Here is a 27,467-nt window from a genome sequence, read left to right on the forward strand (position 1 = left end):
GGAGAATATGGGATTGATTATAAACTACTGGTATGGATGGATAAGAGGATTTCTGACTGACTGACAGATATCAAAAAAGTCGTATATGGGGGGATGCGAATCTGTAAGATTCAAGTTAACCAGTGGTGTGCCTCAAGGATCTGATTATAGTGTCAGAGGAGGTTTCAGTTAAAGATGTAACTATTCTGCCTCCAGTTGGTAACAGTGATCATGCAGTACTCACTTTGAAAGTGGTTAAGTTTTTGAATGTTCCATTCAGAAAAGGTTGCACACTGAACTACAAAGCAGGAAATTATGCCCACCTGAGGGGTATGCTGGGTTCTGTACCATGGTATCAGTTATTGGATGGGAAGGATATCAACAGTGCATGAGAAGTGTTTAAAAAATACTTAAATGATGCAATATCAGAAATGCACCCCTAGAGTTTGAAGAATAAATAGAATAGGAGTGAAATGGATGTGTAATCTAATTAGGTAAAAGATTTGTAAGAAAAAGATGATGTGGAAGGAATATCATGTTCATCAGGAGGATGTCAGTCCTTGGTACATTGTTATTCAATTTGTATATTAATGACATTGGGAAGAATTTGATATGCCAGATAGAGCTATTTGCTGATGATGCAAAGATAGGTAGGGTAATGTTGCTGATATGCTGTACTTGCAGAATGATTTGAATAGGCTGGAATTGTGAGCATGTAAAAATGGTTGTCAGTTTAATGTTAGTAAATGTAAGGTCATTCACTTTGGGATGATTAGATACCTAATGTTTTATTATATTGGTCAGATTATGCTTGAAGAAACCGATGCGGCTAGGGATCTTTGAGTTTAAGTAGACAGGAAATAAAAGTTCAAGAGTCATATAGTGAAAATTGTAAATACAACTCAGAGAATAATGACAATGCTAAAACATATCTTGACATTTAAATATAAGGAAGTCATTTTGCCTCTTTACAAGGCCTTGATATGAGTTCACTTGGACTATTGTGTGCAAGTCTGGTCTGCTGGCTGGTTTCTGTGGTGATTCTAATACTGTGGAGAAAGTGCCAAGAAGAGCATCAAAAAATTATATCAGGACTGTGAAATTCTGATTATGACCACAGATTGAGAATTTGTAGGCTGCAGATGCTAGCAAAGAGGATAAAGAGGAGGTGATATGATTGAAACTTATAAACTTTTGAAACGGTTATAATTATAGAGAATTTCAGTAGATAGAATTTTTCATTTTATGGAGGGTGGGAAAAGAACACAAGGCCATCCATGGCCAGCCTGGTTGGACGAGTGGTTGGCATATCCACTCTCCAGCCAAAAGGCTGCGTGTTCGATCAATCCGTGTGCATGGATGTTTGTGATTGTCTGTGAAAATACTAGTGGTGGTGGATGGTAGATGGCATTAGTGTAGATGATGATGGTAGTTGTGGTTCATTGTAGTTGGTGGACTGAGGGTGGAGACAGAGAGCGGTAGTGTTTGTGCCCTCCCTTGAAAATTCTCTTGACTCCCTGGAGGTGTCACCTAACAATAATAATATAAAGTTGAGAATGAATGCTATCAAGAAGGGGGGGGGGGGTAGGGCTAGATTTTTCTCTCATAGAATAGTGCGTAATTGGAATGGATTGTCTTTGGATGTTGTATGTGCTAGCAGTGTGAATGAATTCAAACACAGATATGACAGCTAGTGTGAATAGTATGGCCCTCGATGAGTTCCTGACTCTCTGGAGTGTTCTTAATAATAATAACAATAATAATACTGAAGTAATGTGAGTTACAATTTGGTAAATAGAAGGTAAATAAAAAAGAAAAGGATTATAATAGAAACAGAATAGGTCAGTGAGAGGAGCTTGTAAGATAGGTAGATTTTTTGCAGGATAGCAGAAAGAAAAGGGAAAGAAAACAAGTGTGTCTATTGGAAGTTGAGTAAGGATGTGTAAGTGGGGAAATAGGTAGTATCACTATAAAATACTCTTTACACAAATTAGCAGGTTAGAGTAGAATATTTTGCTAGAGAGGATGGTGAGTGCAATAACATTGAATGATTTTAAGAAAGGATATGATAGGTGTAGTGACAAGAGCGACTCTCTCACAGTAAGAGAGGAGGGGGGGGCTGCTTGGAGAAAGCAGTACTGGAGAGGAAGTGGAAAGTATGAAGAAGAGTTGAAGGGAGAGACTTGAAAGGCTTGGCTTACTGATATGAGACAAACAAGAGTAGGAGTGGGAGAAAAATGATGGGAATGAGAGAGAGAGAGCATGAGAGAACCAGGGAATGAGAAAAAGTTAAGAGAGTACAGGAGCTAGATGAAACCAAGAATATAATTTCTTGGCATCTTTAATTTAGAGTACAGGAGCAAAGGTTAAACAGATGAGGAAGACAGATAAGTGAGAGAACAAGGAGGGAGCATGATGGATACAAATGAGCAAGGAATGAATGGATTTGGGAGGGGAGTAATATATGGAGATTCAGATATTTATGCTGTTCAGAATAGAATGTTACAATAGTGCTTGCCTGGAATGATGGAAAGGGTGTGACTATGGCAATAAAACAAGATGAGAATATGAATGAAGTGATAGTGATAGCTGGTACAAATAATGCAAGAGGTAGTGTAAATCATGTGACAAGAGATCTAAGGTTAATGTTAGGAATTGTGCAGTGTGACAAGGTGTGAGAGGAAGGACAGCAAGTATGATAATACAGAATTGAGGAGCAATAATGAACATTATAGCAAGAATGTGTCAAGAGAGAGGCCTAGAATATTTGGATACTTGGAGTGCATTTGAACATGGAAGGATATAGGCATCCAGAGATATTAGTGTTTCTCTGGTTAAGTGAAAGTGTTGGGCAGGAAACTAGAATTGCCAGAATGGATAGTAGCAGGAGTGGCTTCTTGTGGGGATAGTTGCTTGGGAAAATATATGGTTTGTAGGCGTCTGGGAATAATACTATAGATATTAGACTTTTAATAGAGACATGCAGGTTAGGCATATTATAATGTTTTAAATAACTGCTTCGCACGTGAGAGAAAACTAAATATAATATAATTTATATATAATTTATTACTCCTGTATATTTTGCTCAATATATCATAGCTTCATTCAGGAAGAAGGTAGAAGAATTGATAATATTTAAATTATGAATAAAGAATGAGTCATACAGCATGCATGTAATATCAAGTGTCTCAGTTGCAGCTATGCAGTAGGAGGAAACACTATCAGAATTTAGAGAAGTGGGTATAGATGTATAATTAATTAATTAATTTTAAAAAATTATAAACAATTAACAGCAATTACTTCCCAGAACTTAGAAAATACAATTTATTCCTCCTATATATATATTTTGCTCAATATGTCACGAGTTTCTAAGAATCAAGAGTCTTAGATTTAGCTCTGTCATTAGAGGATCTGATTGCATTTGAGATGCCATTTTTTGCCCCTAGTCTTGAGTCAGAGGATGAATAGGCATGCATTGGTATCAAGGAGAAAGTCTTATAATTAAATCACCTGTCTTATAATTCCAGGAATTTATGTGGAATTATAAGACAGGTGATTTAATAATAATCAGCTAGGAGAAGTTCCATGGGTAGAGGAATTGGAAGAAAGAGATATCAGCAGCGAATGAAAGCTAGTTAAGAAATATTTATCAACAGAACTGGCAAATTGCATTCCTCAAGTGAAAAGATTATTATTATTATGTAACACCCTCCAGGGAGTTCAAAGCCTCATCAAGGGAGGGCACTTACTCTACACCATTCAGTCCACCAACTACAACGGACCGCAACTACACCAACGTCATCTACCGTCCATCACCACCACTAGTATTTTTACAGACAATTGCAAACATCCATGCCCACGGTGGGATTCAAACTCGCAGCCTTTTGGCTGGAGAGCGGATACTCTGACCAGTCAGCCAACCAGGCCGGCTGGGTTAAGATAACATGATTTAGTGTAAAGAGGATGACTAATTAAATCAAACATGAACTGCAGATTAAAAATAAGTTATGTAAAACCATATAAAGAAAGGTGGAGAGCAGCTGTATGAGGAATATGATTCAAGCTAGGAAAGGTGAAATTGAAATATGAGAAGAGACAAGTATTGCAATCCAAGGAAATCTTAAGGGATCTCCCTCTCCTTTTATTAGGAGGAGAAATAATTGTGGACAGTTGATCCTGTTAGATGGAATGGGATTGAGTGACCAATGCAGTTGACATATTGGAGCTGTTTATATGATCATATATTGGGTTCTTTCATCCTGGAAAAGGAGGTTTTATTCTTAGAGGGATTGGGGAGGTTGGTGATTTCAAAGTGTATGAGGAGAATTATAGTTATTATTATGATTACATCACTGACTCCATGATTTGCATGGAGTCCTCTCCTTAAACTCATTCACTGACGAAGCACTTGCAACCCATTCCACTAATTCACCACCCTCCAAGCAAAAAAGTTCTGACACCCTTACTAACAATACTCTTGCTCTCTCTCTTCTTACCATGTGCTGAAAAAAAGTCTTCACTGTCAATCCTGTAAAACTCATTTAATAACTTCTGTCATGTCTCCTCTTTTTTCACCTATCAGTGGAAGTTACAAAAAGAAATAGTTAGTAAAAGGGTAAGAAGTAAGTTTTTTGCATGGAGAATGGTAGGAGCACGGAATGCATTGCCTGAGAGGGTGGTGAAAGTGCAAATGGTGGATGAGTTTAAGGAGTGGTATGATATGTATTTTGACTAGTGACCTTCCATGATGAGTCTTGAGACTTCATGGAGGTCAAGAAAATAATGTACTAAGGATTTTGACCAGCAGAGATAAAAGAGTGGTGAAAAGAATCACCACTCTTTTACAGTACAGTAACGAGGGTATGAAACGCCTGTGGCAAGTGTCTAACTTGCTCCCTTTAACCCAAAAATGACAAAAATTTAGAAAAATTTAAATGTAACAAGTTAAATTTTACTAAATGCAATATGTTAAATGCTTACTATTAACCCCATAAAAATGAGTTGCAGAATTTGTGTGTCTAAAGCAGCGTATTGCCGAAATTTGAAAATACAATATAAATAGTGGACTTTTATATCTATTAATTTTTTTTATTTTTTATATTTTCGTCCCAAACCTAGTTGCGCCCATGGCGGGCGCCTCTTTCGCCACGCCCTCGTTATGACACTGCTCTTTTATCTCTGTGCTTTTAAATAACTTCTCCAGAAATGGGCTTAAGGATGATATGATAGCTTTTGTATTGTCTAAGATGGACCTTTCCTGATGGGTCTGGTGACACCATGGAGGATCTGAATAATCATAATAAATATACTATTAAGTAAAAGCTTTTAAGCAATAAGTATTTAATGCTGTATTTCAACTAAAGTTTCATTTATTATTTCTTTTTCTCTCTCTTCCCCCCCCCTCCTTTCCAGGGAAGACACACAGAAGGCCCTGTATACTCTCCTAGTCAGAGCCCTAACCAAGGAAGACGAGGTGATTTGGATGGTTTCTCACCTGCTAGAAGTCCAGCACATATGTCTCAATCTACCGGTGTTCGTCGTGGACCAATTGGTGTAGCATTATCTCCCAGTCAAGGTCACATGTTAGCTACCATTACTATTGACCAAACAATACCTACCTGTGCAGAAAGTCCAATAGGTATCCCTACCTCTTGTCATTATTCACTTTCTGAGCATCCTGGAATTGAAACTAGGATTCAGCAAGTGTCACCACTTTTGCATCACCCTACACCAGATACAAGATCAACAGGTACAAATCATTTTGTGTATTTTTTTGTCTATAATTTATGCAGATTATTAAATTAATTTTATGCCTTAGTCAATGGTGTTTGTAAATTTAGATTTGTCATCAGGAGGTGGATTATTATTCATACTTTGTATGAAAAAAAATTACACATTTTTACATATGTTCACATTTGTTTATCATTATGGATAAATATGTAAATGATATTGCATTAAAGAAATAGTTACAGGACATTTTTTGTTTGTGGAATCTTATTTAAATACAAATTGAGTAATTTGAAAGGAAGAAGGGCTAATCATTGATTGTCTACTTAATCTTTTTTTATTAACAAAGCTGTATTACAAATATCATGTAATCAACAACACAGATGAGTACCCATAAGGAACAGTCTATTTAGAACAACTTCTAAGGAAGCTGCTATTCATTTTTATAAGGAATTGATTAGGCCACATTCAGAATTTCAGTTAAATGTATAAGGGAAAGATGAATAAGAAACTGGAAAAAAGTTTATTGTGGATAGCCATTCTAAATTGGCTGCCCAAAACTTTTTTTTATCTTTAATCATTTTAGGTTAAATATCATCTATTCCAGCTAGCTTTCTTATTTTAGCATAATGGCCTTTTCTTCTTCAGTATTGAAATAACATACTTATGATTGCATTTCTCTTGGATAATTTCTACTACTGCTTTATTGCTTGTTATCTCATTTAAAAGTTTTCAAATGATAATGACCTTACATATTTAAAAATCTCTTTAGTTTTTATATCTTAACCATTTTGATTATATTTTTTGGTGCTCCTTTCTCTATTTCTGTGCTTTTAAATAACCTCTAGAAGATTTGTTTTATGAGCTATCTTCTCTATGTCCAAAATCTTCCCATCTCTGTTCTCTCTCTCTCTCTCTCTCTTTATGTATAATTTTTTTTCTCTTTCTCCAAATTATAAGATCATATGCTAATTTAATTGCTGGAAACTTTCTACATCATGTCTTAAGTTCATAGAGTATTCGTGTTCCTGTTTCTGCAAGGACATTTATATATGTTTCCATAGAGGAATCTGCCAGTGATTTCATGCATCATCATCATCATCATTCTTTCAGGGATTTAGGCCCAGTGGCCTGTTCCAATCTATTCCATCTTTTCCTTGGTCGTCCAACTTGTGTTATCAAAATATCTTTTTGAACTGTCCATTGTTTCAATATGTTCAATCCACTTCTTTCAGTATCTTTTGTCCAATACTGATCTGTTTTTAGTTTTTTACGTATATCTTTTTTTTTTGTCACTGAGTACAGCCTGCTGTTCTTAGTATTTAGTGAAATTCTTAGTGAATTTCATCTCTCCATTTTTTTCTCTCTCTTTTTTTTGTAATTTTATAATTCCTGCTTTGTAATTCTATCCTATCTTAGCAGAAAATTCTGCATGTCTGGGAATCTCCCAGGTTATAACTACATAATCTCTTTCCCCAAGTGGAGGCACCATAGCTAGATTGGTTACTGTTACATTCTCTGATGATATGACCAGATCCCACACTCCCAAGCATCTTGTCATCTCCATTACATGCTGCCTCTGCTAATTATCTCTTAGCAGCTGTATGAATTCCATTTCCTTCCATATCTGTGATTATTTTAATCCCAGTCTATGTTTACATAGTTTAAATCCAAATAATAATTACTTGACCAGTACTTATCATGCTATAATTATATTCTTGGTTTAATCCTTTATCCAAGTGTAAGCAAACAAAGTTTGCACCTGAAGTAACTTCGGGACTGGGCAACTTGTATATAGAGGCTAATGACTTCACATCACTTGCCTTAGTATCCCATAATGCAAAGCACATATCCTTACGGATATGTATAATGCTATGCATCATGGGAAGGGTCACTACCCAGACTGGTTTTGACCTTTATTGCAGTCTCATCAGTGGGAGCCAGAACCAAAAGTGATACCAAGGTTGAAGTAATATTTCCAAAAGTGATTTAAAAGGAGTAACCAAAAGGTGGTTTAATCCTTTATCCAAGTGTAAGCAAACAAAATTTATGCTTGAAGTAACTTCAGGACTGGGTGCAAATTTCAGGTTAACTTCAGGTTACTTCAGGTGCAAACTTTGTTTGCTTACACTTGGATAAAGGATTAAACCAAGAATGTAATTTCTTGGCATCTTTAATTTCTAGTGTAACCAAGTAGAAAAATTTGTATGTATAGCCAACATCTATCTCTAATCCAGAGTATTTTAATAATAAGGTGTGACACCTTTTGGCTACTCATATATGGAAATATGACTTCTTCATTACTTCAACCTTGGTATCACTTGGATCTGGCTCCCACTGATGAGACCTCATTGAAGGTTGAAACTGGTCTGGATAGTGACCTTTCCCATAATGCACAGTGTTATGGGATACTAAGGCAAGTGATGTGAAGTAATTAGCCTCTATGAGTTGCCCAGTCCTGAAGGTACTTCAGGTACAAGCTTTTTATATTATTGCATAATATACAGTATATTATACAGGTACACAATAAATAACGGAAAAAACTCACGTAGAAAGATTATTTATTAGTATAATTTTTGCCTGTGTGTCACAGGCATCTTCAGTACATTAAGCTCAAAATTAAACACTAACTGACAATTCCAAAAAGTGCCACCTAAGTAGCTGGTGTAAGATAACTAAAAAGGCCAATAACTTAAAAAAAAAAAAAAAAAAAAAAAAAAAATTAATACAATAAAAAGTTAGGAAAAATTAGCTGATTTGTAAAGTACTATCTCCCATAAAGGGGATAGACGTAAGCCGTCGGATCTGTTTAAGTTAGGAGAATGAAGTAGAGTTTCACATGTTTCTTTATAAAGGCGTTCCATGAGAAACTGACTTTTGTGAAGAACTCCTTTCTTTCTCCAATCTTATTTCGGACAAACAGGAAGATCTGCCTCTATTCGGCTAGAAGAACACCAATCTTATATTGAATACTTTAAACCTGAAAAGTCTGGACTTTCTGAACATGCCATCTTCACTAGACACAGAGTTCATTGGAGAAAGACAAGAGTTCTTCACAAAAGTCAGTTTCTCATGGAACGCCTTTATAAAGAAACATGTGAAACTCTACTTCATTCTCCTAACTTAAACAGATCCGACGGCTTACGTCTATCCCCTTTATGGGAGATAGTACTTTACAAATCAGCTAATCTTAACTAACTTTTTATTGTATTAATTTTTTTTTTTTTTTAAGTTATTGACCTTTTTAGTTATCTTACACCAGCTACTTAGGTGGCATTTTTTGGAATTGTCAGTTAGTGTTTAATTTTGAGCTTAATGTACTGAGGATGCCTGTGACACACAGGTGAAAATTATACTAATAAATAATCTTTCTACGTGAGTTTTTTCCGTTATTTATTGTGTACCGATATGTCTACTCACGGTTTACCTCTTTTAAAACTTAGTATATTATACAATAATATACAATTTATTATACAATATCATACAATAATATATTATTGGTTGCTGCTATACAGGAGAGGGTATAACTAAGAATATAATTTCTTGGCATCTTTAATTTGTAGTATAACCAAGTGGAAAAACTTCCAACACTCATCATGCTAATTTGCCAATACATGCCATCATCATTCTCATTTATACCCTCTCCTGTATAGCAACAACCAATAATATATTTCACCCTGTTGGCCTTCATCTCGCGCTAGACAGCCTCAAAAGAATAAAAGTACATTGAGAATGTACTTTTATTCTTTTTGGCTTTAATTCTTCTGCTATCATTAGCAATCCTCCATTCTGTTCCCTCTGAAAATACCATATCCTTTGCATTCTTTCCCTATATCATTTTGAGTCCACCAAGTCTCACTAATGCCTGTAACGTTTTGGTCAAGTTGAACTAACTAGTGCCAAAGACTCCTCTCCCTTATTCTGAATACTTCTGACATTAATGTACATAAACTACAACACCACCAACTCCCACTGTGCCACAATCTCGCTTACACCTTGTGTTGATCAGCATGCTAAAGTTAAGAACCTGGGTAGCTACATTCGACATCATGTGATCACTCTCTCACTTATACCTCTAGGTTACTTGGACCTACTCACCTGTTTCTCCTCCCCCACCCCCTCCTACAAACATTCCAGTTTCTCTGACTCTGTACTTCCAATCCCTTACTGAACAATACTTCCTCAAGATGTCTGACTCCAAATCCATCCAAAATACAAACCATTCGCCTTATATAAATCCTTCCAATCATATGATCATAACTTGCTGTTTTAGTTTGCTTCTATCATACCTTGACAACGATCTCACAACTTTTACTTGCTCACGTTTCTTATTCACTTCTACTAGCTACTCTTTTATATCTTTTCACATACACACCTCTATGTGAGAAATGTCATATTACAAGATTTCCTTCCATCAGTGATATAAAAAATAAAACTATGGCAAGAAATTATATTCTTGTTTAATCCTTCACCCAACTGTAAGCAAACAAAGTTTGTGCATCTTCATGACTGAGCTACTTGTACATATAGGCTGTTGACTTCAGATCAGTTGCCTGAGTATTCAAAAATGCAACACACTTCCTTTTGGACATCTTTATTGCTATGCAATAATGGAAGGGTCACTACCTAAACCAAGTTTGGCCTTGATTGAGAATTGCAAAAAAACCTCGTGATTAACATAAAAAAGGTCAGACTCTCTCTCTCTTTCTCATGTAGCTTAATAAATCTCTTAAGTATCTCTTGGCTCCACCTACAAAGGACTATGGTTTGCATAGTCCTGCAAAGGCAAAGCTTACTTCCATGCCAAGCCTCAGCTCTGTTTGGCAACAGACAAAGGCCTGCCAGCACACAAAGGCTTATGGCTCTGCCCAGAAGGACCCCCCCCCCACTCCAAAGACAGCTCCCTGATAAACAAGATAAAAATGTTAATAAGTAGATATGAAGGGTGAATTAATGTGCAATTCACATATTTATGATATACAAGTACAGGCAGCCCTCGGTTTATGATGGTTCAATTTACGGCGATTCACAATAACGCTGGATGCCCACGCGTGCTTTCTTACTGTAGTGTGGTCTGACTGCGAAACGACGCTACAGGCACTCTAGTGTTTGAGTGTTTACTGAGCTACTATGACGTATATGTATCAAACCTAGTTTTACTGTTGAATCTACCAAATTATTCTATTTAATTTTTTTTACATACATACATATTTAAATTGATAAAGTACGTAATTACATACCATATCTGATAAAAGAAGTGCAGAAAGGTTAGCAGAACTTGGTGTTAAGAAGGCGTGGAAGGCGAGGTGATTCCAAGAATGGAAGATGGGCAGACATGTGCTAATGTCTGTAGAAGTATGAACTTACCTTCATCGACTGTTACTACAATTATGAAAAATGCAGATAGAATAAACCAGTCTGTGCAACAATCTATGGCAGTACTAAATGCAAAACATGTAAGTTATAGCAGGGGTAAACTTCATGAAAAAATGGAAAAATTATTATCATTATGGGTGGATGACTTGAATCAGCAAAACATTCCTTTGATGCAGGCTATTATAACTGAGAAAGCAAAAACAGTTTTTGAGGATCTTAAAAAGACAGATGGAGGTGAAAAAACATTTTTAGGAAGTAAAGGTTGGTTCATGAGATTTAAGTCTCGAAGTAAGTGCCATAGTGTCAAATTATGTGGTGTGGTGGCAAGTGCAGATGTGGCAGTGGCTGCTTTTCTTAGAGAATTTCAAGACTATGTAGAACAAGGAAGTTATCCTCCTGATCTCATTTTTAATGTTGATGAGACTGGGCTCTACTGGAAAAAATTGCCAACATGCACCATCATTTCCTGTGAAGAACATTCCGCTCCAGTTTTTAAAGCTGCAAAAGATAGACACGCTTTTGTTGGGTGCAAATGTCTCCCGAACTTTGAAGCTTAAACCAGTGTTGGTATATCATTCACAGACACCACGTGCTTCAAGGGTCTAAAAACCATGCTGCCAGTCTATTGGAAATGGAACAAGAAAGCTTGGGTTACACAAGATGTTTTTATAGATTGGTACACAAATTATTTTTGTCCTACCATGCTTCACTTCTGTAAAGAAAATGATTTGCCAGCCAAGGCATTGCTTCGCTTGGATAATGCCCCTGGACATCCTCAAAACCTTGCTGAAGTAAGAACACCATTGGATGTCAAGGTTGTTTACATGCCCTTAAACACAACATCGCTTTTGCAACCAATGGATCAGGTATTATATCAATCTTTTTTATTGTTATTATTATTACAGGCAACTCCAGGGAGTCGACAGACTCATCGAGGGAGGCCCTAACATCATGTCAAGAACAACTATTCGACATTCACACAGTATCTATCATACCTCACTTTGAACTCATTCACAGTCATGGCACCCACAACAGACTCTGGCAGCATATTCCACTCATTCACCACTCACCAAGTAAAAAAACCTAGCTCTAACACCCTTGCTAACCACACTCTTGCCCAGCTTCCATAGATGTCCCCTAGTTCTCCCACCACCAGTCCTGATCTCAAAAATATCTGAATTAATCCTATAGAAACCCTTCAGCAATTTGAATGTCTCAATCATATCTCCCCTTTTCTGCCTATCAACCAATTTCTACAACCCACAAATCTTCAACCTGTACTCATAAGGTTCATTCCATAGACTTGCTGTCATCTTTGGTCACTTGCCTCTGGATCCTCTCCACCTCCTCCCCATCAAGAAGAAACCTAGGTTACCAAATCTGGGCACAGTAGTCGAGATGAGGTCTTATCAAGGCTAGATACAGAGGAACAATGACTTGTTTGTCTCTGCTTGTTAAAGTATTTTTCAGCAACCAAGTGATTTGATGAGCTGATTTAGCCACTTTTGCAATGTGCCCCCTAAACTTCAATTCCCTATCCACCAACACTTCCAAATCCCTGATCTCATCAATCTCCTGGAGTATGGTTCCACCAATGTGATATACTGCTGCTAATCTTTTCACTCCAAAATGCATAACCTTACACTTTGCCACATTAAATTGACATCCATTTTCCCTAGCCCAGTCTTCCAAACTATCCATATCATCCTGCAAAATTTTGACATCCTGTGCACTCACAATTGCTCTACCCAACTTTCTATCATCAGCAAACAAGTGAACACTTCCTCTCAGATCCTTTCCTATATCGTTAATGAACAAATTGAAAAGTAGTCCAAGAACAGAACCCTGCGGCACACCACTAGTCACAAGCCATCTTTTGGACTCCACTCCTGAATAAACCACTCTCTGGTATCTCTCTATCAACCACCCTCCTATCCATCTCACCAACCCTATATCCATCCCCATCTGCTCCAGTTTACTGATTAGAGTTCCATGTGGTATCCTGTCAAAGGCCTTGGCAAGGTCCAGTAGAATTACTATAAACTCATTACCCTTATCCAGTTCAGCCATTACTGTGTTATAAAACTTGAGCAAGTTACTGAAGCATGATCTACCCTTCACAAAACCATGTTGTCCCCATACAGTATCCCATTTTTTTCATCTATCCAATCCTGTATTTTTCTCTTGACTAATTTCTCCAAGACCTTGACGACGATTCCTGATATGCTAATCGGTCGGTAATATGCAACAGCAGTCTTGGAACCTCCTTTATGAGTGGAACTATTTTCCCCTCTTTCCACACCTTTGGGACTAAACCAGACCCGAGACTCAAATGAAAAATGATCAAGGGCACTGACTGTTCTTTAGCCACTTCACGTATGACATACGAGCTGGTATACCATCCAATCCCACAGAAGTATTGACATTGAGGTTTTGTAATAGACTATTCACCTCCACTTCATTCACCACAATTCCCGTATAATCTATTGGTTCATTCATTCCTGCAATGTCACCACCTGGATGATATACTCTTGCAAAGTGCTCGCTCAGTAATTCAACTGTATCAACTGATTCGGTTACCTCCCTACCATTGGCATTCTTTAAAATCATTCTGCCATGTACATTTTTCCTTTTACTTGCGACATATCGAAAAAACTGTTTGGAATTCTCTTTAGCCTGCATGGCTAATGTTCTTTCATAATCCGCTTTTGCTTTTCTTACCACACTGGTTACCCTTCTGGCCTGTGCACTTTATACCGTTAATATGCCTGCTGGTCACCTTTCTCCTTAAATTCCCTCCATAGCTGTTTCTCTTTTTGCAGCTGAAGCTTGGTGTTATTCATCCATTTAACCTCAACTGGATTTATCATTCGGACTCTAGGTATACCGTCTGCCATTGCCCCATGCAAACACTTCTTAACTGCCTCCCATACACTATCAACATCTAGCCCTTGCAGTTTTACATGCCATGGCACTGAACCAATCAAACTCCTAAGCTTGTCATACTTACCAGCCCAATAATTCCACATGTACCATGTCTTAATTGTAAATTCCATACCTTTAGCCACCTCCCAAGTCAAGACCCTATGATCACTCTCACCATTTGGTGGCAACATGGTCATATTCGTTACATCCAAATTCTCAGATGCAATTACTAGGTCAAGCACTCTCTGACCCCCTAGTATTTTCCATTACATGCTGCGCAGATAGTTATCCCTTAATAACCGCATAAAATCCAATTCCTTCCTCCCATGTGTCCTGTCCTCCTTCCAATCAATGTTACCATAGTTGAAATCTCCCATAATAATTACCCTCCTTCCACTCATTTCTTCTGTTTGCTTATGCATACTATCTCCATATCTGTTCCATCACCTGGTCTATAGCAGCACCCAACTGTATATTTTGTTCTGCTAGTTTCAATCTCACACCAAATGACCTCAATGTGCTCTTTTCTCTATCCTGCAGTTCCACTTCTATCCTCCTTGGTTGTAGCTCATCAGTTATCATCAATAACACTCCTCTCCCCATTTTATTCTCCCTGTCACTCCTGAACACACCATACCCCTCACATTCAATCCCACTAACTATGTCATCTTCTGTTAGCCATGTTTCACTAATGCCAATAACCTGTGGCCTGGAAGTGCCAAACAAGGCCAAAAATTCTTCCTTCTTGTTCCTAATACTTCTGGCATTAGTATACATGAATTGCAGAAGCCCATTTGTCCCATCCCTATTTTGATGCCTTATACTAACTATCCCATTCTGATTTGTTGTCTTTCGTACTCGCTCGGGCATATTACACACATTCATACACTCAGCTGTCTCCCTAAAGTCTGCATATGGAGGTAATAGGCATATCTTCAAAGCCTCCGTATAACTTTTATGGAAATGGTAAGAGTCTTGGACACTTCAGGCAAAACTATTAAAGACTATTGCCAGTCATTCGATATTTTGAAGGGCATTAATATCAAGGCTGCTTGGAACGAAGTGTCAGCAAAATGTTTAAAAGGAGCATGGCGAAAACTTCTTCCAGCATTTATGCACAACTTCGAGGAATTAGAGCAAGAGGAGAATGTTATTGAAGAAGTTACCAAGCTTGCACGAGAGGTGGGATTGGACGATATTACAGCTGAAGATGTGACAGAAGTCTTAGAGAGCTATGATAAACCGCTTTCCAATGAAGACTTAAAAGAATCAGCTAAACAATTAAGTCAACACCCAAAAGAGGAGAAAGAAAACAAAGAAGGTCCTCTGAGAGATATAAAAATGGCCGATTTACAGCGTATCCTTGCAAGCATAGAGACATTGACTGATGAACTCTGCAAAATGGATGATGATTGGGAACAGAGTGCGAACGTAAAAAGGAGTGTAATCGCATCTATTTGACCTTACACTGAACTCCTTAAAGAAAGAAAAAGAAAATCTAGGCAGTTAACACTGGATACTTTTTCCAAAAAAAATTCAGGTGATCCAAAACCAGGAACTTTAACATAGAAATATGTAATATCTTTTCGAGGTTTCATAATTTTGTATATAGTTTTGTTTTCGTTATTAATAATTTTATTTTAACAAATATATATGTATGTATTATCAAAGCTTTAAATATAATAATGTTACACATACTTCATGTGCATATTTTTTGACTGTGCAGAACATAACTTTGTACCTCCCATTAAAATTGGGTTCGTTTTACGCCCAATTTTTTCAGGAATGGAAGTGAGGCGTAAATTGAGGGCTGCCTGTACTCGGATCATTGATCTGAGTATTTTATATTTTATTTTATCACTGATCCACATATTTTATTAAAATATGTGGATCAGTGATAGTTGTATAAAGTTTTTTTTTTTATAACTTGGTTATAAAGTAAATTATACTTGCGAAGAAACAATATTCTTGTTTAATCCTTTACCTAAGTGTAAGCAAACAAATAGATCAGTGATTCATCATACTAGCATGTGCAAGTGCAATTCTATATTACTAGAGATAAGAGGGAACTACTGATTGCAATGATTGAATTTTTTTTTTATTTATACTGCACTTGGTGCAGAAAACAACCAGTTTATGTAATGCATAATATTTTTTAAAAGCAAATGTTGTATAATTTGAAGTTAGAAAACATTATTTTTTCTATAATCATGTAAACAGTTCATAAATATCAAATTTAAATGAAAATTCTGCTGAAAAAACTTGAAATTGCACACCACATGCATGTCAACAAATATGTAAAAGTATGTTCACATATGTGGAAGGTCCATGTGTATGTTCAATCAAGCTTTAACAAGAAGTTATATGTGGAAATACATGAAGCACTGCTTGGCGTGAATGTTTAGTGTTAATACTATAGCTACTCCTTCCTTTACGATTATTATTATTAACATCTAACCTCCTTGGAGTCAAAGACTCATCGTGGTAGGTACACGCTATCACACACAAAGCTCATCCAACTGTGCCTTAAACTGATTCTATATATCTACATTCACAACACACTCAGGCAGTGCATTCTACTCACCAGCCATTTTCTGTGAAAATAACCTTCTCCTCACTCCTCTATACACGCCCTCCTTATGCATTTTACAAGGATGGTCTCTTGTTCTACTATATTCACATTACATATTTGCTTCCTTTTAGAAATTATAACATAAATTATTAAGTCTATAATATAAATTTAATGTTCCCTCTTTTTTTTTTTCTACATTAAGATATCTTTTTCAAAATATGTTATCAACACTTGTACAGTATACTTGCAAATGGATTTAACTGATAACATATTTATTTCAACAGCATCAAGTGCATCTGTAGCATCAAGTGCATCTGATGAATCCAATGCAAGTGATTTTGCTAGCCCAACGAGAAGGATGTCTTCAGATAATAGTGGTGAAGAAAATAGACTCCCTGTTCTTACTGATCTCTCCCAAAGTGCCTTGAGTGTGTCTGGTTCCTCAGGAATTTCTCGACAACAGCTGTTAAGTGGACCATGTCCTATTTGTGGAGATCGCATCTCAGGTTTTCACTATGGAATTTTTTCTTGTGAAAGTTGTAAAGGATTCTTCAAAAGGACAGTTCAGAATAAGAAGAATTATATATGTCTTCGTGGTGCTAATTGTCACATTGCTATCAGCACAAGAAAGAAATGTCCAGCATGCAGGTTTAATAAGTGTCTCAAGACAGGAATGAAGTTAGAAGGTATTAAAATTAACAATGGAACTTTTTATTTTTTCATGTCTTAATTAACATAAAAAAATGCAAGGATGTTGCATAGTAGCTAGTAACCTTATTTGAAACTACACAGCTTTATTTTCTGTAGCTCAAAATTCTAATTTATTATTATAAATACTCTATGGTCTACTATGATAATAAATTGCAGTTTTTGAGCAAATATTATGTTTTACTGATAATGCACCCAAATATTATGATAACCCAAAGGTTATCAAAAATGTAACTAATCTAATTTTTGATAGTAGTAATACTATAAATACAATGCTAACATAAACATAATGTTTTGTTGTAGCAATCAGAGAGGATCGTACTCGTGGTGGTCGCAGTACATATCAGTGTACATATGCTATGCCTCCCACTCCTGCAAGTGATGGATCTATATCAAGCATGGGAGATTCTATTATTTCCATTTCTCTGCCAAACGATTATACCAAAAGTGAGCATTCTCTTTCAAGGTCTTCCAAAGGTAAGATATATACCATTTTAAATATGTGTATGCATACAATAAACTTTTTTTTTTTGATGTGGAAACATAAGTATAAAACAACTTGTGATTGTAAACATACTAATAACTATAGCTACACTGTATTTTATAATAAAAACTTAAAAAAAGTTTTTATCTAACTCAAAACTTTTCAAAGAAGAGTTTTGAGTTAGCTTTTTTTTTTTTTTTAAATCACAAATTATCTACCTAAAAACTAAAATCCCATCTGCAACAGTAGTCCTAGTTCACTCAGGAGAATTCATTTAATAAATTGCAATTTTGTAAACTGAAATTTGTGACTTTAGGTTGGTACATATATGAAACTCCAACACATATACACACATATAAGTTCCTCAGGCATCCAACAGTTACAGAGGGCTGACCAGATTGCACAGCTTCCTATGTCAGATGTGTTTATCCTAAGCATTTATTGCTGCTTCATGCTACCATAAGCCAGTTCTATTAACGTCTTTGTTGATATTCTCAATTAATTCATTCAGGGCCTGTCTCTTTCCTAACACCTTAATCTTAACATAATCTTGTTGACCAAGTTAACCCTATATTTTGACAAGATGGCTGAGCTATCATAGCCTTTCCTTATACACGACAGTGTGAAAAGGTGGCTGATCACTCTTTCAACATAAACACTGTTGATCTAAAGCAGGCATGGCAAACTTCATTCTGTACGAGGGCCAATATATGATGAGTGGTAGCGTCATGGGCTGCACACTTTTAGACAGAACTTAAATAAAAATAAACTCTGCATTTTTTCAAGTCAATAGTTATATATATTGAATTACTATATTTGTTAAATCATTTTACTACTGGGAGAACAATACAAAATACTTGATTGATTTAAATATAAGTTGTTAAACTAGAAATGTAAAAACACCCAGAAATTTTATTACGTATTTCTGTTTTTTTTACATGTAACACAACTTAATGAGAACACTGTGGGCATTCATGTGCGGCAACAAGTTCATCAGTTGATTTTCAACGATGATGACTATATTCGTAACAAATCCTGAAGGTGGTCATCAGTCAGTCATCTTCTTTGTGATGATTTAACCGCCCTCATAGAACCTATTTCCTTGACTCTTTTTGTTAGTTTTTTTTTATAGTGGGACGGTTTCAAACTCACTGGCAATTTTATCTTCCCCAAATGCACGTGTCATTTTCATAGAACAGTCTTTTACAAATTCACCATCAGATAATTTTTTTTTTTTTGCTTTTGCTATCTCTGTGCTTACAACAAACGATGCCAAGAGTGAACTTTTTTTGTATTGATGTTGGTTTAGTAAAAATAGATTTCTGAGCACTAACCTTTCTCTTCAAATTACGTACAATTTTAGTATGTACTTATCCAACATATTCTTGGTATTTAGCGACATGATGCTGTATGTAGTGGCATTTGAGGTTATATTCCATGTGCACAGACAATACTTGCAAACAAAGGCACTGTGGTTTGTCGTCGTTATTGTTTATAAACAGAAATTCATTTTCCCATTTCTCCTGAAATGACCAGTTTTCTTCACAGATCTTACGTTTCTTATTTACAGTACATAAAAGGTGAAGTAACTGACCAGGGGACACAAACTATAACAATAACACTGTTAACTGTGAAACTGAGTCTCTGAAAGTGATCACTGTAACCAGAGCAGAGCAAGTGACTTTCAATGATGCGTTACGCTGGAGCGCATAGAAATCTACCACTCCCACTACTACAACTCGCACAGAGAAGCAGTAGATTTCATAAATTGAGTAATCTTTTTAAAGAAATTTTGATTCTGTGTTGAGAATATAAATTGTTTCCATCATCAGAAATAAAATATAACTAGTATATCATTCAGAAAACCTGCGATCAAAACTAATAGTTAAATTGACAATACATATAATTTAATATAGTTTTTATCCTGCCACGGGCCACACAAAATTACATTATGGGCCACATGCAGCCTACGGGCCTGCTATTGGCCACCTATGATCTAAAGCATTGTGTCTCCAATTATCACTTTTACACAATGTCCATCATGATTCCATAATGCAAAACATAGAACTATTTTTGTTCTTAGTGCTATTTTGCATTTACTGTCTTTCCAAATGTTCTATAAGTTTTTGAACAATCCAGAAGATCCACTTCATTCCTCATCTCACTGACATCAGTTACATAGTTATCGATAGGGTTTATGCAAAGATTGACTTTTGAGAAAACCGGTTTTTGAATTCCAGTATTTCCAAAAAACCCAGTTAAACCAGTTTTCAAATTTTTACAAAAAAAAAATAAATAAATATATATATATATATATATATATATATATAATATGTATTCCTGAGCTTCTACTTGGTTGTAATGGTACATTTTAAAGAATAAATATTTAATGACTTAAACCGAGATAAAATATATAGTTTTAATGAAATTGATACAACTAGTTTCAACCTTTTACAGCCTTCTTGAGGTATCCACTAAAGGTAGAACACAGTAATAAAAATTGAAGTTACAAAAAAATTGAGAATTACAGGAAAAATGCAATACATAATTGACACAAAAACGTTGTATTTTTCAAGTTGTTCTAACACGCTATTGTTTGTTGCATGCAAGCTTGCAAGTTCTCATGAACGGCAGTATTGAACACCTGCAGCATGGCTATCAGGGATGTTGTAACTCAAATTGTTATTCAAATGTTCAGGATTAAGGAGGATTTCCCTGGACTCCACGATTTTGCTTTCAAACTCATCACCGCAGCGAAAAATGTTTTCAGATTTATCCCAGCAAACTGAGTGACTCTGTAGATCATGAGGATTGTTTGAGAAAAGAACATGACTGCATAGGGCAGATGCATGTGATCTTTTATAGGAGATGTCTCTCTTATGCTCCTCTATATGAAGTTCAACGTATTTGTTAGTCTGTCCAAAATAAGGAATATTACAATTGCACCACAACTTGTAAACACCTGGATATTTCAGGTTGTGATGAATAGGCTTCAGATGGCTTATAAGAGAACGGACTTTAGCGAGTGTAGTGAAAAATGTCCTGATGTTTGTATTTTTTAAGGACTTTAGACAATTTATTGGAGACTGAACTAATGTAAGGTATTGCTACCTTTAAAATCATTAGTTTCCATAGTACACTGCCTAGGAGGATCCAGATGATATTTTTTAATCGTTTTTTCAGAATATCTTAATATAAGCTATTAAGATATTGTGGATCTTCAGAATAAGTTCCAAAAATCCACAAGGAAAACACTCCTCTTTGCCCAATTGTGGAAGGAATCGATGGTCCTACTTATAAGCTTTTGAAACATCTTGCAGAATACCTCAAGTGTTTCTCCAATAAATCTTCATCGTTCATCAAAAACACCACAGACTTCGTTTCTCATATCAAAAATATTTCAATCAGCGAAAATGATATCATGGCAAATTTTGACATTATCTCATTATTTACTAACATCACTACGGAGGAGGTATTAACATTACTAAAGGACAAATTGTCTAAAAAGATATTTGCTTTATTAAAGCATTGTATTCACTCTGGCTACTTCAGATATAGGCACTCCATTTACAAACAAAACCAAGGCTTCTAGCAAACATTTTCCTGGAAGATTTTGAAACGAAAGCCATATCATCCTTCTCACTTAAGCCGAAACTTTGGAGACATTATGTTGATGACATTTTCCTCATATGGAGTCACGGACACACATCTCTCATGCATTTTCTTCATCATCTTAACAACCAGCATTCTAATATAAAATTCACTGTGAACTAGAACGAAATAACTGCCTTCCATTCCTGGATGTATTTCTTACACGATGCTCTGATAGATTTAAAATCTCTATATACAGAAAACCCACTCATACCAACAGATATCTGCACTGTCAATCTCATCACTTTCCACCACAAAAGCTCGGAACTATTTCTACCTTAGGACACAGAGCATGCTCTCTTTTAAATGAATCAGATGAGCTCATAAAAGAAATTAATCATCTTTCTCTTACCTTTAAACAAAATGGATATTCTGAAAAAACGATTAAGAAATTTCTTCTGAATCCTCCTAGGAAGTGTATTATGGAAACTATTGATTTTAAAGGTAGCATCTCAATACTTTACATTAGTTCAGTCTCCAATAAATTGGCTAAAGTCCTTAAAAAATACAACATCAGGACGTTTTTCATTACACTCCCTAAACTCCTTTCTCTTATAAGCCATCCGAAGGCTATTCATCACAACCTGAAATATCCAGGTGTTTACAAGTTGTGGTGCAATTGTAATATTCCTTATTTTGGACAGACTAACAAATCTGAACTTCGTATAGAGGAGCATAAGAGAGACATCTCCTATAAAAGATCACATGCATCTGCCCTATGCAGTCATGTTCTTTTCTCAAACAATCCTCATGATGATCTACAGAGTCCCTCAGTTTGCTGGGATAAATCCGAAAACATTTTTCGCTGCAGTGAAGAGTTTGAAAGCAAAATTGTGGAGTCCAGGGAAATCCTCCTTAATCCTGAACATTTGAATAACAATTTGAGTTACAACATCCCATAGCCATGCTGCAGTTGTTCAATACTGGCGTTCACGAGAACTTGCAAGCTCGCATGCAACAAACAATAGCGCGTTAGATAGAACAACTTGAAAAATATGTTTTTGTTTCAATTACATATTGCATTTTTTGCTTGTAATTCTCAGTTTTTGGTAACTTCAATTTTTATTACTGTGTTCTACCTATAGTGGATACCTGAAGAAGGCTGTAAAAGGCTGAAACTAGTGGTATCGTTTTCATTAAAACTATATATTTTATCTCAGTTTACGTCATTAAATATTTATTCTTTAAAATGTATAATATATATATATATATATATTATATCAACTCTAGCGAATCGTGCAAGATCTGTACTGTCAGATGAAGAAGAACTAAAAAAAGAACTACAACATCTTAAATGGACCTTTAAAAGCAATGGCTACTCTTTAAAAAGTATTAACAAACAATTATTCCACCGTCAACGTAGAGACACAGGACGACTCCAAAGGTTATATCTCCTTGCCATATAATCAGCACACTATCCAAAAAACTGAGTAGAATCTTAAAGAAATATAACATACAAACGTGCTTCTCGACTCTTCCAAAAATAAGAGAAAGTTTCAGCAATTACAAACAAACTCACAACCTTCACAAACCCAGGTGTATAGAAAATCACATGTGAGTGCGGAAAACCTTACTATGGCTAAACGGAGAAATCTATCCTCCTATGTCTCGAGGAACACCAGAGAGACATTGCTTACAAGAGAACCAGGGCTACTGCCCTATCAGGCGTTGAAAGTTTATTTTACACTTGGTTAGAGTATAATAAATTTAGTTTAATCCTTTATCCAAGTGTGAGCAAACAAAGTTTGCACCTGAAAGTATCCTCAGGACTGGGGTAAGGTGGTATAACACCAAGGCACTCCTTGCAAAGGTGGAGCAAGCTACCAACAATCCTATCTCAGTATCTCCCATAATGCAAAACACATCTCCTTGCAGATATGTCTAATGTTATGCATTAAGGGAAGGGCCACAACCCAGACTAGTTTAGACCTTTATTGAGGTCTCTTCAGTGGGAGCCAGGCCCAAGTGGAGATACCAGGCAGAAGCATTAGCAGGTCATCTCTACCTATAAAAGTTGCCAAATGGTGTGCCAACCTTTTTTAATAAATTACTCTGGATTTAGAGAAAGATGTTGAAAGTTTATTTTACACTTGGTTAGAGTATAAAAACCTGCAACATCTTTCTCTTGGGCCTGGCTCCCTCTGAAGAGACCTCAATAAAGGTTGAAACTAGTCTGGGTTGTGTCCCTTCCCTTAATGCATAACATTAGACATATCCTCAAGGAGATGTGTTTTGCATTATGGGAGATACTGAGATAGGAGTGTTGGTAGCTTGCTCCACCTTTGCAAGGAGTGCCCTGGTGTTGTACCACCTTACCCCAGTCCTGAAGATACTTTCAGGCGCAAACTTTGTTTGCTCACACTTGGATAAAGGATTAAACTAAATTTATTATGCCCTATCAGGCCATGTTCTGTTTTCAATAAACACAAGTAACGAAAGCCGCCAACGTGAAGTAAATTGGACAACAACTTCAAACCTGCACATTTGCAACGATGAGGTAGAACGCCGCATTGTCGAGTCAAAAGAAATTAACTTGGACCCTCTTCATATGAACAATAATCTCAGCTATAATTTGCCTGACTCTTTCAGCTCTACTATCAGATACTGGCGATCTCGTGGTTCCACACACGCACAGGTGTACAACAATAGAACTTTAACACGAACTATAGTTCATAATAACTGTAATTTACAGTCGAATTTATAGCTTTATAATTTTATAGTTTTAGGGTGTCTCAATGTTTTTTTCAGTGTCTTTTAATAGCTTTCTATGTTCTTAACGCCTGATGAAGTCGATCCTGATGAAACATGTTGCGTATCTAATAAATCTCAATTTGTTATAATTCTCGAATTTTTAGTCAGTTTATATAAAAAATGAACATATCCCAACTCCAAGTTAATATTAGTAGGTCATATATATATATATATATATATATATATCAGGGTTACTAAGTAATTTTATAAGCTTGGTTATTTAACTCCTAATCCCAAGTAAGCAAACAGTTAAGTTTGTGCCTGAAACATAGTTCAAGTCTAAAGATGGCAACCAGGGCAACTCATTGTAATGGTGGGTCAAGCTCTGATCACTATTCTTAGTATTTCCCATAATGTAAAGCACATCTCACTAGAAGATGTATACTGCAATACATTATGGGTGGGGTCACTACCCAGACTGGTTTCAACCTTTTTTGAGGTCTCCTCAGTGAGTAGCTAGACCCTAAATACCAAGGTTTTAGTAATACAGAGCCTTATCAACTTTACCTATACAAGTTGCTCCAAGGTGTTTTTATTTTTAATAAGAATCTCTGGAGGAGATATAGATGTAATTAATTTTAATTAATTAATAATTAATTAATTTTGTATCATCTTTAGACTTGAACTATGTTTCAGGTGCAAACTTAACTGTTTGCTTACTTGGGATTAGGAGTTAAATAACCAAGCTTATAAAATTACTTAGTAACCCTAATATACAGTATCCCCAAGTTAAAAAATTAATTACAAATACTTTTATTTATATATATATATAAAGTACCAGATCGACATAATAGGGATCACTGAAACAAAAAAGACGAAAACTGTTGAGATCTTTCTGAGCAATAAATATAAAATGTTATATTCAGGCAATAACAATCAAGGAAAAGAAGGAGTAGCCATAGTGTTCAACACTAAATACGAGGCCAATCTTCTTGAACGGCAGGCAGTCTCAAGTAGAGTGATGTGGGCAAATATCAGAATGGGGAACCGGACAATGAGACTTATTTGTGCCTATGGTCCCACAGAAGGCTCTACTATACGGTAGAAGTGGAGTAATTTTTTGAGGCAATATGGTGTCAATGGGGCATTATATCAACTTAGTCTTTATTTGAGTTGCAAGTCAGCAGTTAGAATTGAAGGAAGTACAGGAAGATGGTTTAATGTTAAATCTGGTGTGAGACAAGGATGTACATTATCCCCTCTGTTATTCATTATCTATGTGGATCACATTATGAAGGAAAGTGGTATTAAACATGATATCAGAATTGGAGATGTTAATGTCAGCTCTTTGCTTTATGCAGACGATGTTATACTTCTAAATAAATCCGCTACAAGTTTGGAAGATTCCCTGACTAAATTGAATAACTGTTGTAATAGATATGGTATGAAGGTCAGCATTAAAAAGACAAAGACAATGAAAATAGGTAGAATTGTTGAAAATGTCAACTGTGTTGTGAACGGGGAACCTGTTGAACAAGTAAAATGTTTCAGCTACTTAGGCACAATTTTTAGTGAAGATGGTAAATTAAATATGGAAATAGAACAGAATCCACAAAGCTGGTATGGTAGGAAGTCAATTGAATAAATTCATATGGAATAAGAGAGAAATTAGTCGGAACACTAAATTAGCTGTATACAAGACAGTGTTCAAACCAGTTTTAACTTATGGATCTGAGAGCTGGGTCAGAAGTAAAACACTTGACCAAAGACTAGAGACCGCAGAAATGAGAGTTCTCAGAAAGATTAGGGGGGTGTGAACAGATGGCATCAATGGCAATATCATATTAAAAAGAGAATATTAGGAAAGAACTTGACATTGTCAGCATCCAGGAATGCGTTAGCAGAGCTAATCTCAGGTGGTATGGTCACTTGAACAGAATAGGCAAGGAAAGATTAGCAAAACAAGTGTTCTCTGTCAGGTTGGTAGGAAAATGAATCAGAGGAAGACCAACGTAAAGGTAGATTGATACGGTACAAAGTGCCTTAGACCAGTGGTCTCCAAACTTTTTTGATCGCGTACCCCCCCCCCCCCCAAGACAGAAAAAATAAACAGCACATACCCCCAATTGATTGAGCAAAAATCTATTGTAATAAGTATTATAAAGAGGAAATATGCCTTGTATCATCATATAATAATTAAAATCGCTATATATTTTTACACATTATTTTTATTATTAACAGCTTACGAACATATTTATTACAATATTCAATGTGAACAATGGCCTTGCATTTCTTTCATAATTTCTTGAAATTTTGGTTTGATGGCTTCTGATACTATGATATGAGGGTCTGGTTCCAAGTTTAATTTATTTTGATATTTGGTTTTAATACCTGTCATTGCAGAAAATGATACCTCACATAAATAAGTAGAACCAAACAGTAGGAGTGCATCATTTGCTGTGATTACTAAATTGCTATACGCGGACTTCAGTCCCATCCACCAATTGTGAAGAGATTTCTGTTGAAATTCGTTTTTCAAAGTTATGTTGTATCTAATGTCAATTAATTGCTCTTAAAAAATAATCGGAAGGTGGTCAATTTTTACATTTTCTGCAAATTGGTATAAAATCCATTGAAATTCTTCGCCAGGAAGTAATATTCTTTATCTTTAATTAATTACTTAATTTTTTTTCTATCAATATAAAACTTTTTTTGACGTACCCCCACGTATCGACTATATATATATATATATATATATATATAATTAAAACAGTATTTTTTTTTATTATTTATTGTATGGCAATCCACATATAGTTATAAAAGTGCATGTACATAAATCAGTACAAATATCTAAAAGGTAAATAAAAAATGTAAATGACAAACAATTAAAGTAAAACATAGGTAGTTACAATTTCGGATGACAAAGCACTTATAAGTTAAGATCAAGTTCTCTGATCCTGTCTATAACAGGTGGTGTCTCCTCCAGGAAGGTCCTTCTTTGACCCATGTATGCGCGAAGACTGCACTTGGTGGAAATGTGATGGATTGGATGATTCAGGTGTCCATAGTCACACTCCTGTGAGGGAACTTTCCCTCACTTGTACAGAGAGCTTACAAATCTTCCATGGCTGGTATGAATCCTGTTCAATGTTATCCATGTCTTTCAGCTTAATTCCATACCCAGGATGTTGAGGCAGTGCCTATCAAACCAAATTTCGAGTTGGGCATCGGTATTTATTCTCCACACTAGTTTCCATTGATCGTTGTGGCACCCCAAGAAGTGCCACATAAATTCTGAATGATGTTATTTCTAGTTCTTATTTTTCCAGCTGTGTTTTCAGTGTGTCAGTGTGT

At 35.9% G+C, this 27,467-nt stretch overlaps 1 protein-coding gene across 1 annotated transcript in view; it reads left to right on the forward strand.

The window, feature by feature from the left end:
- LOC150092380 (uncharacterized) overlaps nt 1-27,467 on the forward strand; it is an 83,231-nt gene that overhangs the window by 22,629 nt on the left and 33,135 nt on the right. The window contains exons 4-6 of the mRNA XM_090414855.1: nt 5,392-5,728; nt 16,864-17,265; nt 17,591-17,764. Coding sequence (XP_090270981.1) covers nt 5,392-5,728; nt 16,864-17,265; nt 17,591-17,764 — 913 coding nt within the window. The remainder of the gene's footprint in view (nt 1-5,391; nt 5,729-16,863; nt 17,266-17,590; nt 17,765-27,467) is intronic.

This window comes from Typopeltis vanoorti, chromosome 26 (assembly GCF_054136105.1).
Source record: "Typopeltis vanoorti isolate ZY-2024b chromosome 26, IOZ_Tvanoo_1.0, whole genome shotgun sequence".
NCBI lineage: Eukaryota > Metazoa > Arthropoda > Arachnida > Uropygi > Thelyphonidae > Typopeltis > Typopeltis vanoorti.